We start from the raw sequence: 15,670 nt of genomic DNA, 5'->3' as shown, positions 1-15,670 counted from the left end.
ATGAAAACAATGGCTAAACATCCTGCAAGCTAATGCCTGTGCACTTGGGAGCTGCTGCTCACAGTGTTGTGTTGAGAAGGATTCTGTGGGTATGCAAGGATGTCACTTTCAAATATCAACATTTGCCATGGGTACCAAAAGGGGGAAGTGGCAAGATGAGCTCTAGGTCTCTGTCATCCTGACCCCCAACATCAACAATGTCCTGAAACTTAGCATGAGAAAGAAGACACTTGCAAAATAATACACAAGATCCTGCTATCAGTTCTTCTGGTGGTCCACCCAGTGGTACTTTGCAACTGTAGAATAAAGCTTATTTAAAAAAGGAAGCAACATAAAGGGGCATATTCAGATACCCAGCTCCTTCTTTTCCAAAGCTCAGCAAACTAAAGGATTGGTAGAATTTAAAGCATAATTACCTAAGAAAAATGCTACAGTCTCAGAAAAGGATGACAGGAACATACTAGGAGCCACTTCTCCTAGGACCCTGCCTAGTTGTTGATCCAGAGTTTCCCCTTGAAGACGTTCATCTCTCTTAAAATGAAAAAAAATTAAACATGCGACATTAAAATTTCTCAATAACAATGTCAACTCTTTGCTACCTTGTGTTAACTCAATGGTAAAGAAAAACAATTAGATGATTAGCAGTAAACCTAGAAACTTTGGTGGGGACCCGAAAGTTCTCATGTTAATTCACTCAGAGTATTTCTGAATCACTGCGCCAGGTACCAGGTGAGAAACTGAAGCAAAGACTGGATCATGTTATCAGAAAAATACATGGAACACAGGCTGCAGGTGCTGGACCATTAAATAACACTCTCACATGCCATTGAGTCTCCACTCAGGTAAGGGCTATAGGACAACTGATTGAGATCCACATCAGCAGGTTGTATGTTAACCTTTTGCCTTCTTGGTGGCACCTCTGAACAAAACAAATCTATCATGCTCAGAATCCATTTAATAGCAGTCATACCCAAAATATTTTCTAAAAACATGTTAGTCCTTCTTGCACATGTCAAAGAGACACTATTTAAAACAAAATTCTCACTTTATATCTAACCTACCAACCAAACGAAGCAATGAAATTCTTGGTCCCAAAGTGTCCAGAACAAGTCAAGGAGACCAAAGAACCACACAGGGGGAAAGAAACAAAGCCCCCTCACTGTCCACACACAAATGCAGAGCCAAATAGCTATTAATAGACCCCAGTACTTGGACAGATACTGAGCTCCACGAGAATAGGAAAATATACCTGGTAAGTCTGCACCAGAATGAAGATGTTGTCCACTCCAACAGCCAGCACCAGAAATGGGATGACTTCAATCACGATGAGAGTCAGGGGGATCCCAATGAAACTGAAGATGCCCAGTGAGCATGCTACCGAGCTCAACACAATCAGGATTCCTGCAACTCCTAGAGAGATTTTAGAATCCACCTGACAGACACAATAAAGACGTAAATCGTTGGTTAGAGAGCCTTTTGTCCTATCTGTTACTAAAAGGCCCTCATTTTTACTTCTTTACATGGGTATATCCAATCTAGAGTTAAAAGTACAATTCTCAGTTTGAGAGAAAATAATAAATCGTTGGTTAGAGAGCCTTTTGTCCTATCTGTTACTAAAAGGCCCTCATTTTTATTTCTTTACATGGGTATATCCAATCTAGAGTTAAAAGTACAATTCTCAGTTTGAGAGAAAATATGAAAAAATTTCTAGGTCTTCCCTGGCAACATGTTTTATGAGCTTGTTTTCTTGGGGGAAGGAATAGACAAAACAGAAAAAACAGGTTTATGTGAATAAACTTTAAGATAAACCAAAAAATCAGAACTGAAGAAAACAGATGCAGGAAACAGAAATGTTGCATATAATTAAAACACAGGGGGGGCCATCCCCGTGGCTCACTCAGAAGAGTGTGGCGCTGGTAGCGCTGAGGCCGTGGATTCAGATCCTATATAGGGATGGCCGGTGCGCTCACTGGCTGAGCGTAGTGCTGACCACACCGTGCTGAGGGTTGCATGCCCCTTACTGGTCAAAAAAAAAATACCCACAAGGGAATTTAACGCAGTTTTAGACATAATGAATTAAGAACAAGTAGAGGCAAAAATGTGATGTCATGTTGTGCATTGCCATGTCACACACACACACACAACTGACACACACACACCACTTACCAGAAGCCTGCGACAACTTTTGATGTGTCCCAAGAACAGGGAAATATACAGAAACATGACGGCATAGCTAATGACAACCGTGAAGATGTCACTGTCACTTTCACGATTTAGCTCATCTTCAATACTTCGCTCAGCAGTGAAAGAAATGGTCAGATTTGGATTATTGTAGTTTTTCACAAAATTAATAAACCTAAAAAGTAAGCAACATTTTATTCGTTCAGTTAAAACTCAGTGACAGCTAAGTAAGAGACTGCTTCCCAACTTTCATGATACGAAGGCCATGCTTATTTAAACTTCATCCTGCATTAGGGTCTTCTACACAGAGACGAGAAGGCGATACACTGAGATTACAGCAAAGGTTCTAGAGATGTGGAATTGTCTACCAGGTTTAGAACAAATTTAAAATTGGTTCATGTTCTACCTATTTGTTTTTTATTAAAAAAGATTTCTAAATGAAGTACAGGTTGAGCATTCCTAACCAAAAATCCAAAATCCAAAATGCTCCAAAATCCAAAAATTTTTGAGTGCCAACATGATGCTCAAAGGAAATGCTCATTGGCGGATTTTGGATTTTCAGATTAGAGATGCTTAACTGGTATGTTCCCAAATATTCCCAAATCCAAAAAAAAATCCAAAATCTGAAACACTTCTTGTCCCAAGCTTTTTGGATAAAGCATACTCAACCTGTGTATTATAATAAAGATATATACCCTCATGGAACAAAATTTTAAAATTTGATCTACAGTTTCAACTCAATACTTATCAGAATCCCAGCCGATTTCTTTATAGAAACTGTAAGCTAATTCTAAAGTTTACATGGAATTGCAAGGGGTCCAGAATAGCCAAAACTTCTTTTTCAAGAAGAACAAAGTCTTCCCAATTTCAAAACTTACTATAAAACAATGGTAATCTAGAAAGTATAGTACTGGTACAAGGACAGACATAGAGATCAAAGGAACAGAATTGAGAGTCCAGAAACATACCATGTGTCTGTGGTCATCTAATTTTCAATAAGGATGCCAAGACCAGTCAATGCAGGAAAGAATAATCTTTTAAACAAATGGTCTAGGTCAACTGAATAGCTACATGCAAAGGAATGAAGTTGGACCCTTACCATACACAAAAATGAACTCAACTGATCAAAGATCTAAATGTGAGAGCTAAAATTATAGAACTCTTAGAAGAACTCTTATAGGCATAAATCTCCATGTCCTTGGATCAGGCAATGGTTTCTTAGATATGATACCAAAAGTAACATAGGCATAAATCTCCATGTCCTTGGATCAGGCAATGGTTTCTTAGATATGATACCAAAAGTAAGAACAACAAAAGAAAAAAAACAGATAAACTGGACTTCATCAAAATTAACTACTTTTGTGCTTCAAAGGACATCATCAAGAAAACAAAAAAACAACCAAGAGAACAGGAGAAAATATTTGGGAATCATATATCTGATAAAAGACCTGTATCTAGAATATATAAAGAATTCTTATAATTCAATAATAATACACAAATAACTCATCTGAAAAATGGGCAAAAGATAAGAATAGACATTTCTCCAAGGCGAATGTACTAATGGACAATAAGCACATGAAAAGATGTTCAAATTTGTGAGTCATCAGGAAAATGCAAATCAAAACCACAAATCAAAACTACTTCATACCCACTGTGATGGCTAGAATGAAAAAGTCAGATAATAACAAGTGTTGGTGAGGATATGGAGAAATTGGAAGCTTTATACAATGCTGGTGGTTATGTAAAGCCACTTTGGAAAACAGTCTGGCAATTTTTCAAACCTTAAAGGTAGACTTCTACTTCTAGGTATCTACCCAAGACAACTGAAAACTTACATCCACACAAAAACTCGTATATGAATGGTTGTAGCAGTATTATTCATAATAGCCAAAGATGGAAACAACCCCAAATGTGCATCAACTGATGAATGGATAAACAAAATGGGCATATAGGAGGATTCTCCATCTGAAGTAGGTACAGTTACCATTCAGGAAGAGCAACTTATTATTTTTTTTTTCTTTTTAACTACAAAGTGCATGGTAAAAATTTCAAACAGAGCAGAAAAGTGTTCAGTGAAAATTCTCTCTCCTTCCCTAATTCCATTCTCTTAGTTCTCCTCCTCATACTGTGACCATTTGTGAATCTTTCCAAAGATATTCTATGCACAAATTTCTCCCTTTCCTTCTTTCTTACACAAATAGTAATACACTGTTCTGCACATTACATTTAAAAATTTTATGCCTTGGAGACTGCTCCATTTTAGTAAATAAAGACCTTCCTTATTCTTTTTCTGCTGTAAAGTATTTCCTAATATAATTTAACCGACCTCCAATTGATGAACATTTTTGCAAATTTTTATTGCAAACAAAATTACTACAAAGAATAACCTATAAATATCTTTAATGTGTGAAATATATATCTGTAGAATCAATTCTCGTAAGTATAATCACTGAATCAAAAACTACGTGCAATTCTAATTTTGATAACTTCTCCCAAACTGCCTTCCAAACAGGCTGTACTATTTTTCATTCCTTTGTTCAACAAAATACTTACTAAGACCTACTTGGTGCCAGGCATTATGTCAGGTACCAAACAAAAGAGATAAAGATATCTGCCTTCTCAGAGCTTACATTCTATTTCAACAATGAAGAATTTCCCATATTTTCACCAACACAGGGTTTTATCAAACTCTCAGTCCAAATTGTTATGTAGAAAGACTGAAGTGAGATGCACTTCATCAACAAGTTGAGCATTTCCCCCATATAATTAAAAGCCACTTGTTTTCTTTTGTTAACTTTCATGTGGACTCACCCGCTTTTCTATTGGGTTGTTGACCTTTTGTTTTTGAGCATTTCCCCCATATAATTAAAAGCCACTTGTTTTCTTCTTTTGTTAACTTTCATGTGGACTCACCCGCTTTTCTATTGGGTTGTTGACCTTTTGTTTTGTTTTCTTTCTTTTTTTTTTACAAGGGCTCCCTATATATTAAGGAAATGCTATCTGTTATGTATATATATTTTTTGTCCAGTCCCCCCCCATAACTGTATGGTACTTGTTCTCCACACATGAATTTAAAGTTTTCATGTAGTAAATTCAGTCTTTCCTTTTGTGGCTTCTGAGTTTTGTGTCTTGCTTAGAAATGCCTTCTCCATTATTTTAAAAAATTCCTCCTGTGTTTTCTTCTAGTTCTCTAACACTTTCACTTCCACTTCCTGCATTTCAATCTTTGATTTATCTGGAATTTATTGTGGTGGAAGGAATAAGGTGGAGATCAAATTTAATTTTTTTCCTATGGCTAGCCAGTTGCCGAAATTATCCTTTCCCACCTAGTAGAAATGACATGCTATTATATGAGGCAGAATAAATTTTGAATGCAGTTCCCAGCTTCGCCGCTGCCACTGGTGAAGAGAAAACCTCTGTGGCCTCTTTACTGGCTGGAGAAAAACCTGTTGAGCTTGTTCAGATGCCAGAGGTGCCACATGAATTGTCACCCTATTAGTGACATCTGTTCCAAGGTGCTACAGGAACCAGCAAGAGCAAACCAACTGCCCTTCCCACTACAAAAGTGTCCAAATTCTTAACTGATTGGTGAAGAAGGAAAAAAGAAATCCATCAACTGGGTTTCTTTTTCCACATTCCTCACATATTATCCCTTCCCCATTACAGGTGTTCTTAACCTGGGGCCGTGGAATCCCTAAAGGTTCTTTTACACATGAGCTTCAGGGTTCCATGGCCTCCTTGAAACTAACATCTGTAGATGTGCACAATTGCATTATTCTGGGGAAATTTCCTTAGCCTTCAACACCTTCTCAAAGGCACGTATGACCTAAAAAAGGTTAACATGATCCACTTCTTTTAAATCCAGAATAAAACCCAAACCCAAACCCAAAGCCAAACGAGATATTGTATTTGGGATTTAAGATAGGGAATTAATAAGACTGCCCGATTTATGAAATCTTCATAATTACCACTTGGCAGAAGACAACTTCATTTAACAGGAAAAGTAAAAGCTTCTCTTACTTACCATCATAGCCTCCTAACACAAGCCACGGGAACACGGGCCCACCAAATGTCCCCAGACAAGGATCATGGAGCACACTTGTATCATTAAGAGAGGCGGGAGCCCTGCCAAAAAGTTTAGAAAACATCTCCCAATCAGAACAAGAATCAAGATATCACAGAGACCTAAACACTTACACAGTAAACATTTTAAGGACAACGTGGGCCCTGAGGTTCCTTAGTTGATAGTACAGGGGAGCACCTGCCTTTGGGAACTCAGAACCAGTGGGCAAGAGGCAGACAGGTACAGCCTGATGCGATCACTGGCACAAGGCATATGTGCTATGTGGGCACAGAGGAGGGAGCAAGTGATACAAGAGGAAACTGCAGCCCAAAGCAGGAGACCTGTGAAGAACAGACCTTGGAAGGACAAGGGAGAATTCACCAGAGAGGGAAGAAAAGAGGGTGTTCCATACAATTACAACTGTAGGAAGAGACGGAGGGAGAGAGAGAGCAGGCGCGGGAGGTGGGATGACAGCAGGAGGATGGTGGTTCAGGAATGACACAGAGGGGCTACTGAGGGAGGGGACAAGGCTGGAAAGGGCAAGTGACAGACAGTGGGGAAAAACAGGATTCAGAGCCATGCTAAATCGTTTGGATTTTTATCCTGGAAGCCCTGGGGAACAATTAGAGATTTCTGGAAAAGGGATGCCATGAGTTATTTTACAAAGATAAACTGGTGGCCAGTGGAAGAAGCGGGAAAGAAACAGGAAGCAGGGAGACCAGTCAAGAGTTTGTGCAATGGCATAGGCAAGAGACAACCAGCAGCGCAGTAAGGACGGCCAGGTGGTCAGCAGGGAGGGACCCAGCATCTCAGGACAGATCGTCACCCAGAGCACGCTGGTGCTTTGGCAGGTTCTCGGATGACAGCATTAGTCCTCGGAGGGTGTAACCTGCGGCTGGCAGCGGAGTCCCTCAACCCACAGCCAACTGTGCATTCATGTCATGTATCTGAGATCATCCGGAGTGTAAAATCGCAAGAACTACATGAGGAAGGTGAGGATAGGGAAGAATGCTGCATCCATGTCATGTATCTGCGAGATCATCCGGAGTGTAAAATCGCAAGAACTACATGAGGAAGGTGAGGATAGGGAAGAATGCAGGGAGAATGCCTCATGTATGCGTAGCTGGCAGATGGTGATGCCATTAAACGACACGGGCAAAACAGCAGGTCTGTGCCTGGTTCTGTGCAGGCCAAGTCTGCCCCTCCTGCAGGACATTCCAGTGAAAGAGTCCAGAAGTTGGAGGGTGAAGAAAGAGGTGACAGCCAGGGATGGGCCTGAGGTCACAAAGGAAACACACAAGTGTAACTGCCAACCAAACCCAGGCCCTACCACGCAAGGGAGCTGCTCACAGCAGCACGCCCCCACTGTGTAGATCATGACCCTCTGATAAAAAACAAGTCTCACATCCCACCCCACCAAAACTTTTGTTGATTTTTATTTTGTAAAACAACAGAAAGTAAATGTTGTTTTCCCTAAATATAAAAATTTTATAATATTAATTTTTTTCCTTCAAATTACCCATGGCTCCATTGTACCATCTACCCTGTTGACACAAGTCTCACATCCCACCCCACCAAAACTTTTGTTGATTTTTATTTTGTAAAACAACAGAAAGTAAATGTTGTTTTCCCTAAATATAAAAATTATATAATATTAATTTTTTTCCTTCAAATTACCCATGGCTCCATTGTACCATCTACCCTGTTGAGAACACTGGTGTAGGGTATATAGGCACGGATTTGTTTTATGAATGCCACTCATGTTTTTGGAGGCAATGTCCTTGAAACATGACTATTCAGGCCGATGTCCCAACTGCCTGAATGGTCACGTTCCAGTAACAGACAGAATGTAAGGTCACCAGAGTCCTTCAGAAGCAGAAATCAGAGTACTTGGCTCTTGAGATGTGATTAGTTGAGCAGTGCACTCACAGAAGACAAGGAATTATGCCTGTTCCCGTGATGAAGTAACAGCCACTGTGGCTGATCAACTGGCTGAACAGCTGCTCCCAGGCCAGGCCCAGAGCACTCAGGGACGGCAGGCCCATCTGACGCTATGCCACTCTTCCTGCTATGGGGACAAACCTAAAGATCCCCTCATAGGTCACCCGAGCACAGCTTCCTTTGGTTACTAATCCCAATTATAAATGCACTCTACCCATCTATATATACCTCCCAGGGGAGGTGGCTCAGGGCCCTCCGATTTAAAACTACAATCCAACCCTGCATGCCAATCCTGCCCCCTCTCCTCAAGGGGAAGCTGCATGTTTTAAAAACAATTCAATATCATGATGTAAGGTTATATTTGAAAGACAAGAAAAAGCACAATAGGCTTCTCTCTTTAAATCTTAGGTGGGGGGTGGGGTTGCATGAGTCAAAGGTACCTGCTGTTCCTGGATTACACATCACAAATGCTCCCACCCCAGGGCCTTTGCACTTGCTGCTTGTACTGCTTGGAACACAGTTCGATGTGATACCCAGCGGCTCCCTCTTTTCCTTTCTCTTTATGCAGGTCTTCACCCCAAAGCCATCCTCCCATCCCTTTGCCTGGCCTTATTTTTCTCCTCATAGCACTCCTCTCCACCTGACACGACAGCATACATATATCTACTCGTTCCTCGTCTGTCTTCCTCTGTTTGCTCACCACTGGGTCTCTAGTACCTTGAACGGTGTCTAGCGACAGAAAATGCTCAAATATTGGCCAGATACATGAATGACTGTCTCCCGCCACTTACCGAACGCAGTACAGAAAGTGTGTGTGGTAATCAGCATACACATAGAAGTCGTCCCCTATTTCGTGGTCCAATATGGAATGACTGTTCTGGAAGTAATTTAACACACTCATAATGGTGCAGTTCTTGTTATATGGTGAGAGAGGGGCCAAGCAGATGTCTTGAAGTGTCACAGTCTCGTTGTTATAAGATGCAGTAATGTTTTCAATGGCTATTTGTAAGTCAAGAACCTGGAAGAAGATTTTAAAAATAACTAAACCCAGAAAACATCAGATTTCTCTCAGATCTTGACTAAACAGTATTGCCCTGAGGAGTCGGAAGATAAAGAATATTTGGGGAAAATACTTCCTAAGATGGATGAGACAATTAAGGAACACTAGGGTAAAATATCTGGTGAAGCCAAAGGCCCATTCTTTATAGCAAACTGGGAATGAAGACCCTGGTTAGTGGGGTCCAGAGAAACGGGGAGGGGACACTATGACCAGAAGAGATCTCAAGGTAGGACACATGTCCATCTCCTGTCCCACCCCTTCCACAGCAGCAACCAACAGGGCCACAGAGGGGAGAATGACACGATCCCTGGTCTTCTCAACACTCCCTTCTCCAACACCATACCACCCATGGCCTTGCTCCAAACTGCAATCATTTACATGCATTTCCATACATTTCCTAATAGAGAATACACTCCGGGAGGTAAGTAGGTATGCTGTCTGTCTTCTCCAACAAGTTGGGAAAAAGCAACAGACAACAGTCAAAGGGTGGAGAAGAGATTCTATTAAAGTTTTAGGGCCATTTTGATGTTTTTCAAGATTTCAGACTTTCTGTAGAGAAGAGCAACCCTTAAAGGAAAAACCATGTAATTGTACAATCATCCATTAAAAAAGAAGTGGATATAATTTATTCACAGCTACAGTTCTCCAGGGCAGATGTGACAGGAGACAATGGGAAGGTTTCAACGTCTATGTAAGAGAAATGGGACAGATCTCGTCCCAAATGCACCTCTCACCAAATGCAGGCTGGGAGCCCACATTCAGGTAATGATAAAATAAGTTCATTCCTGCAAGTTGGATCGGTAACGATCCAGCAGCCCCTTCCTCAGCTCCCAGGATGACACAGAGGCCATCATTCCTTTGGGTCCTTCCATATACTTTCAGTTACCAGGGGAAAGTGTGCACATTCCTAAACTGACTTCCTCGTAAATACACTCTGCTTCAATGGAGAAATGCTACTTAAGTCTTTAGTTCATCTCAATTTCAAGAAAAAGGCAAGATCTACTACCTGAAGTAAACACAAAAGTGGGCAATGGTACATTTTTCATTAAGTTCAACATCTTTCATTTGCTTTCTTGAAAAGTAAGTTAAAAGCACCTTTGCTTCTACACTGTAAGATTTTCAAGATATACATTCAGCCCCAAATTCACATCAAGTAGAATTGGTCAACATGTGAAAGCCAGCATCCAGCTCTCCTGGATTGACTTATTTCTGTCAACAGATTACCTGGTGCAAAATCTGTATGTCAAGCGGAGGTCCAAAGGGCACGTCTGCTCCCAATGGGTAGGGCTGGTACGTGTGCCTGTCTGTGTGGGGGGCCCGGATGATGAGCTGCTCTGTCCGGAAGAAAGGCCCGAAGTGCGCGTCAAAGTATTCTTTTTCCAGGCGAGCCTGGCTGCCGGGGGCTGACCAGAGGTCTACTGGATTGGTAGTGATCCGAACAAACACCAGGCCAGAAGAACACGCAGCAATGAAGAACAGTGAGAAGAAAATAACACAGCCAGGGTTTCGGACACAGAAAGATCCCCACTGTGTGAAGAACTGCCTCAAACAGCGCTCAGATGCTGCACCGACTGGGTCGCAGCAGGACGCCTCCCCTGGAAGAGCAGGAGAGGAAGGGAGGGTGGAGGTTAGGAGCCAAGCTGTTCCTGAAAGTCGGAACAGGGAAAGCGTTAGCTGCTACTACACATGGTGGCAAGAGAGCCCACGCGCAGACCGCGCCAGATCCCCCGGCCCTCAGCTACCCATCTGCTTGGTGAAGTTGCCCTTCCTGGCCGCTCACAGTGAACACTACCCCCACCCCACAAAGGTCACACATGAGCTTCCGCAGAGCCTCTGTGACCACTGTGTCTCCAGCAGCTCCCCTCAACCCTGCCCTGCTGCTCCTGCTCTCAGCCTGCTACATTAGTGCCCTCGTAGCTCTTATCTCAGCCCATAACTACAAGGGTACTTCAAAAAGTTCATGGAAAGATTCGCATTCTCTTTCAATTTTATTTATTTTTTTACAAAGTTTTGAAGTACCCTTGTATTTCATTGCTACTATCAATCACTTGGTTCTGACCTGCCACCCCGACTAGACAGCAGTGCCACAAAGGCAAGGACCACGTCTGTCTAGATCACAGCTGTGTCCCTGGCACTAGTGCACTGCCTCCCTCACCCAGAATAGGCGAACAAACATTTACTGAGAAAACAAACACTCTAGTGCCACCACAATCCAAACTCTTTTATCTATGTACAGATATGCCTACCTTTGTCACCAGCATTCACAGAAAAAGCTATATTGCTATCAATGGGAGTGTACTCGGAGACAAAATACCGTTTTCTGAAAAATAAAAGCATGTAAGTAGTATTTGTGGACTTCATCAGAATGAGACTGTTATTTGGACATTCCTATAATCCCATTAAAAGCTTACTTCCTCATCCCGCCTTCTTTCTCCCTAATCGTTGCTTTTTCTCCCCTAAGTTCCCTTGTTCTGGGTGCCTCTGCTCACCAGTCGCAGGAGAAAATTTAAGAAGGTATTAAAAAAACAGGATATTTTCACCTGGTAGCCCTCATCTATAACTTTTAAGTCCTTTAAAAACACACTATTCTCCCCAGTGCAATAAGCACACCTAGTGCCCAAACCTTGGTTTCTAAATAACCTTCCCCAATAAAAGAAAGTAGGGCTCTGTGCAGAGGAGGCTGATTCCAGGGTGGGGGCAGGGAGAATACAAGATGCACCTGGGGATGGGGGCATGTCAAAGGAATGCAGGAGCCAGGCAGAAGGCACTCCCCAAGGCCAGAACAGTGAAAAGTTAAGCAACAAAATAAGTGACAGTATTGAATACAGACCACAGAACAAATAAAAAGTCCATGATGTAAATAATCGAATAAATAAGTGAGGGAAAAGGGACTGCTGTTTGTACAGAAGTTCAAGTAGTTAATGCAGAGGAAATGAGGGAAAACAAAATCACCATTAGGCAAACACCTCAGTAATAACTGTTGCAGACAAGGCCCACCAGTGGACACTAAAATCAGTGAGCGAGTCTTCAGGAGAAACAAAGCATTAGCACAGTCTCAAAGTGTCTCTCCCTCCAACCCCCAAGATATATATCAATTACAAAGGGAAAAACAGTAATGTCACAGTGGAGAAACCCAGCAGACACCAGCTTACCCAAATGATCAGCATTAACACCCCTAGCAATGAGAAATATTGACATCATGTACCCTGGACACAATGCACTGAGGAAGACAAACATCACTTCTGTGATATTCTTGTCAAAGATTCAGAACCTCAACCTAATCATGAGAAAATATCAGACAGAGCCAAATTGAAGGACATGCCACAAATTAACTGACCAGTACTCATCAAGAGGGTCAAGGCCATAAAAGAAAAGGAGAAACTGAGGAACTATCTGTCACAGATGGAGGAGACTAATAAAACACAAAAAGTGAATGTAATATGGGATCCTGAAACAGGAAAGGGCATTAGAGAAAAACCTGGTGAAATCTGAATAAAGTCCACGGTGTAGTCAATAATATTATATCAATGTTATTTTCATAGTTTTGATAATTGTACTATGAGTTATATAAGCTATAACATTAGGGGAAGCTGGGTAAAGAATATACAAGAGTACTTCAAAAAGTTCATGGAAAGATTTGTATTATCTTTTAATTTTATTTTTCCACAAACAACTTCCTGAAGTACCCGCATATATAAACTGTACCATTTTTTCAACTTTCTGGTAAGCCTAAAGTTATTTTAAAATAAGTTAAAAAAAAAAAAAATAGGGCTGGCCTGTGGCTCACTTGGGAGAGTGTGGTGCTGATAACACCAAGGCCACGGGTTCGGATCCCTATATAGGGATGGCCGGTTAGCTCACTTGGGAGAGTGTGGTGCTGACAACACCAAGTCAAGGATTAAGATCCCTTTACCGGTCATCTTTTTAAAAATGGAAGAAAAAAAAAAAAAAAAAACTGTTCTAAATCAGGATGCAAATGTCTAAAAGAATGACAATTTTGCATTTAATTACATTTATGACTTTCTGAAGAATGGGTGGTTAATGCATGGTGCTTTAAATCATGCATCTTTTTTAATAAGTCAGCAAAATTAACTTCAGATGTTTAGATTTAGTAGAAAAACAGGACTTTTTCTACTAGTTGCAGGACATAAGCAACCCATGGAATGGTATTAATGCAGGTACGTTTCCTGTTCTAATTAAACATGGTCTGCCAAGTGAAAGCTAAAAGTGCCACTTGGGTAATTTTGCTCTTCTTGCCCTGGATGACAAACAAAACCACTTACCTGTAGCACCACACTGCAAAAAATGCTCCAAAAAACATAAGCAAAAATGCCATGTAGGTGATCCACATGATAACATACATGGCGTCCAAGCCAAATATCCTCCAGGGGATAGGAGGGGGTGGGGGCTGGGGCTTGGGGCCACAAACAACAGAACAGTCCTGGCAGCTGCATGGCCCTGTGACCTCATCTACAGACTCGTTGCAGCCTTTGGTGGCATTATTCATGGGCTCCATCCCATGGACTGGAAAATCTACAGAAAAGAATTGTGTTGAGTGAAGATTTCAATAAAAAAAAATTAAACATTTTGTTTTAAATTATATTTAAACCCAATGATAAGCACACTGAAATATATAACATAACTGGAAGAATGAAAAGAACTGGAGGTTTTTGTTTCATCGAAGTATGTTTTGCTGCTTTGTCCTGTAGAATTTTAAATGACCTCAATAGCTTTGTGCATAGTTTTGTCACTAATATTTGAGTATATCACATACCAAGGCAAACCCTCAATCATGTCTCATCTCCCTTCTGAGGAGGTAGGCTAATACTATAGCAGAGCCATGGGGGAAAAAACCTTTGTAACCCTGTTTGTCCTCTCCGCTCATTAAAAACAAACCAGCTTATTCTTTCAATTATATAGCAATATCTAAAGGCCATTCTTTCTCCTCCCCCAGCCCCACTCCCAGCCCCCCTTAAGTAATCAGGGCAGGATACATGCTCTAGTTACCTCTCTTACTGGAAAGGTAGTCTAGAAACTAGTTAGCTGAATTTGTTTACCTTCCTATTGCAGCTTATGATTCCTTTGCTTTAAAACACCATCATAAATACACCAAACTTAAAGAGGATTATCTCTACCTGAAAAAATGGGAGTGATGGTAAACGGCGCCTGTCCGTTGTTCTTGTTGAACATGTACTCGATCCAGTTGGTGGCATTGCAGGCATCAGCATCCTTCCCACACAGGAGTCCCAGGGCCTTGACATTACTTGAGGGGGCCTCCACATCCCGGCAGGCATTGTACATGGCTAGAAGAGGAATCACAAGGGAAAAAGATGGAGCCCTGATGCTTGCTTTAATTCACCGGGCAAGAGCTTACAAAAGGCTTCTCAAAGGGGGACCTGGAATTCCATGAGCACTGCAACCATGTCAGGGAGCTGGCTGGGACGCAGGACAGCAAACACTAAGGGAAGGACGGAGACTTCCCTTTAAACTGATTCATCACCCTGCAAATAACATGCCAGGCTGGACTCCAAGTAACTTAAAAATAAAAAACAGACAGGAAAGGGAAAGGCATACATTATTCCATGCAGTTCTCACAATAGCTTCGGGAAGTTTCATCCCCACTGTTTGCAGGAGCATACTAAGGCTCAGGAAGGAGAAACTAAGAACCTTACTACTTCTTCAGTCAATGAAGCTGGTTGCAGAAAACCTCTGTGGCAGGTGATGACACAGCTGGAGAATTATGGAACTTACACAGAAAACTGGTTTTAGGGCAGAGGTTACATGTGAATGAACATAATCCCATTCTTTAAAATTTTATTTTAGTACACATAAAGACAACCCTCTGTGGAAGGATAGTATCAATGACACTTTACACTCCAGAAAGTGGTTGGAATGAGTCCTGCCCTGTTAATTTGCATTTACCAGTCCCTGCTTGCTAGAAACTTCCCAGGATCTTCTTCCCCTAACTTCAAGGAGATACTTACACATTCATTTTTGTTTTAGTCTCACTCTTGAGAGACAGTGTCCCTCAGAACTCTGAACATATTATTCCATTGCCTTCTGGCCTCTATCATGAGTAATAAGAAAATCTCCAATTCTCATTCTTTTGAGGTGATTTGTGTAGAGGATTCATAAAGCAAATGTACTTCACAGGGCTTGGTTTTCCAAAACCTTGCAATTTCAAATATTGACCTTGCAAAGGACAGGAAAATTTCCCCAGGCTATTGAATCTCTGTTGCAAGATAAGAATTGTAACACAGCAAGGTTGCTGGCTCAAAGACAGACAGGTTACTAATTGATATGTAAAGTTACTAAAAACCTACTGGAGGGAAAAGGAATGTTTGCTAAATCAAGCCTTTGTTGCAAGTCACCTTGTTTGACTTACTGAATGTTACCAGCTTCTAATGTTAAACTTGTTAAACTGT

General features: G+C 41.3%; 1 protein-coding gene across 1 annotated transcript in view; it reads right to left on the bottom strand.

The window, feature by feature from the left end:
- The window catches only part of LOC103609164 (Niemann-Pick C1 protein-like), a 33,896-nt gene that overhangs the window by 10,553 nt on the left and 7,673 nt on the right, over positions 1 to 15,670 (bottom strand). Inside the window, exons 2-9 of the mRNA XM_008593514.1 lie at positions 14,381 to 14,548; positions 13,529 to 13,778; positions 11,492 to 11,565; positions 10,470 to 10,891; positions 8,977 to 9,203; positions 2,167 to 2,356; positions 1,250 to 1,432; positions 417 to 531 (exon numbers count right to left, since the gene is read on the bottom strand). Coding sequence (XP_008591736.1) covers positions 417 to 531; positions 1,250 to 1,432; positions 2,167 to 2,356; positions 8,977 to 9,203; positions 10,470 to 10,891; positions 11,492 to 11,565; positions 13,529 to 13,778; positions 14,381 to 14,548 — 1,629 coding nt within the window. The remainder of the gene's footprint in view (positions 1 to 416; positions 532 to 1,249; positions 1,433 to 2,166; positions 2,357 to 8,976; positions 9,204 to 10,469; positions 10,892 to 11,491; positions 11,566 to 13,528; positions 13,779 to 14,380; positions 14,549 to 15,670) is intronic.

The sequence above is a fragment of the Galeopterus variegatus genome, unplaced genomic scaffold (genome assembly GCF_000696425.1).
Source record: "Galeopterus variegatus unplaced genomic scaffold, G_variegatus-3.0.2 Scaffold9286, whole genome shotgun sequence".
NCBI lineage: Eukaryota > Metazoa > Chordata > Mammalia > Dermoptera > Cynocephalidae > Galeopterus > Galeopterus variegatus.
Note: the sequence above shows the minus strand (reverse complement) of the source record. Positions and strands in the feature narration are given on the sequence as shown.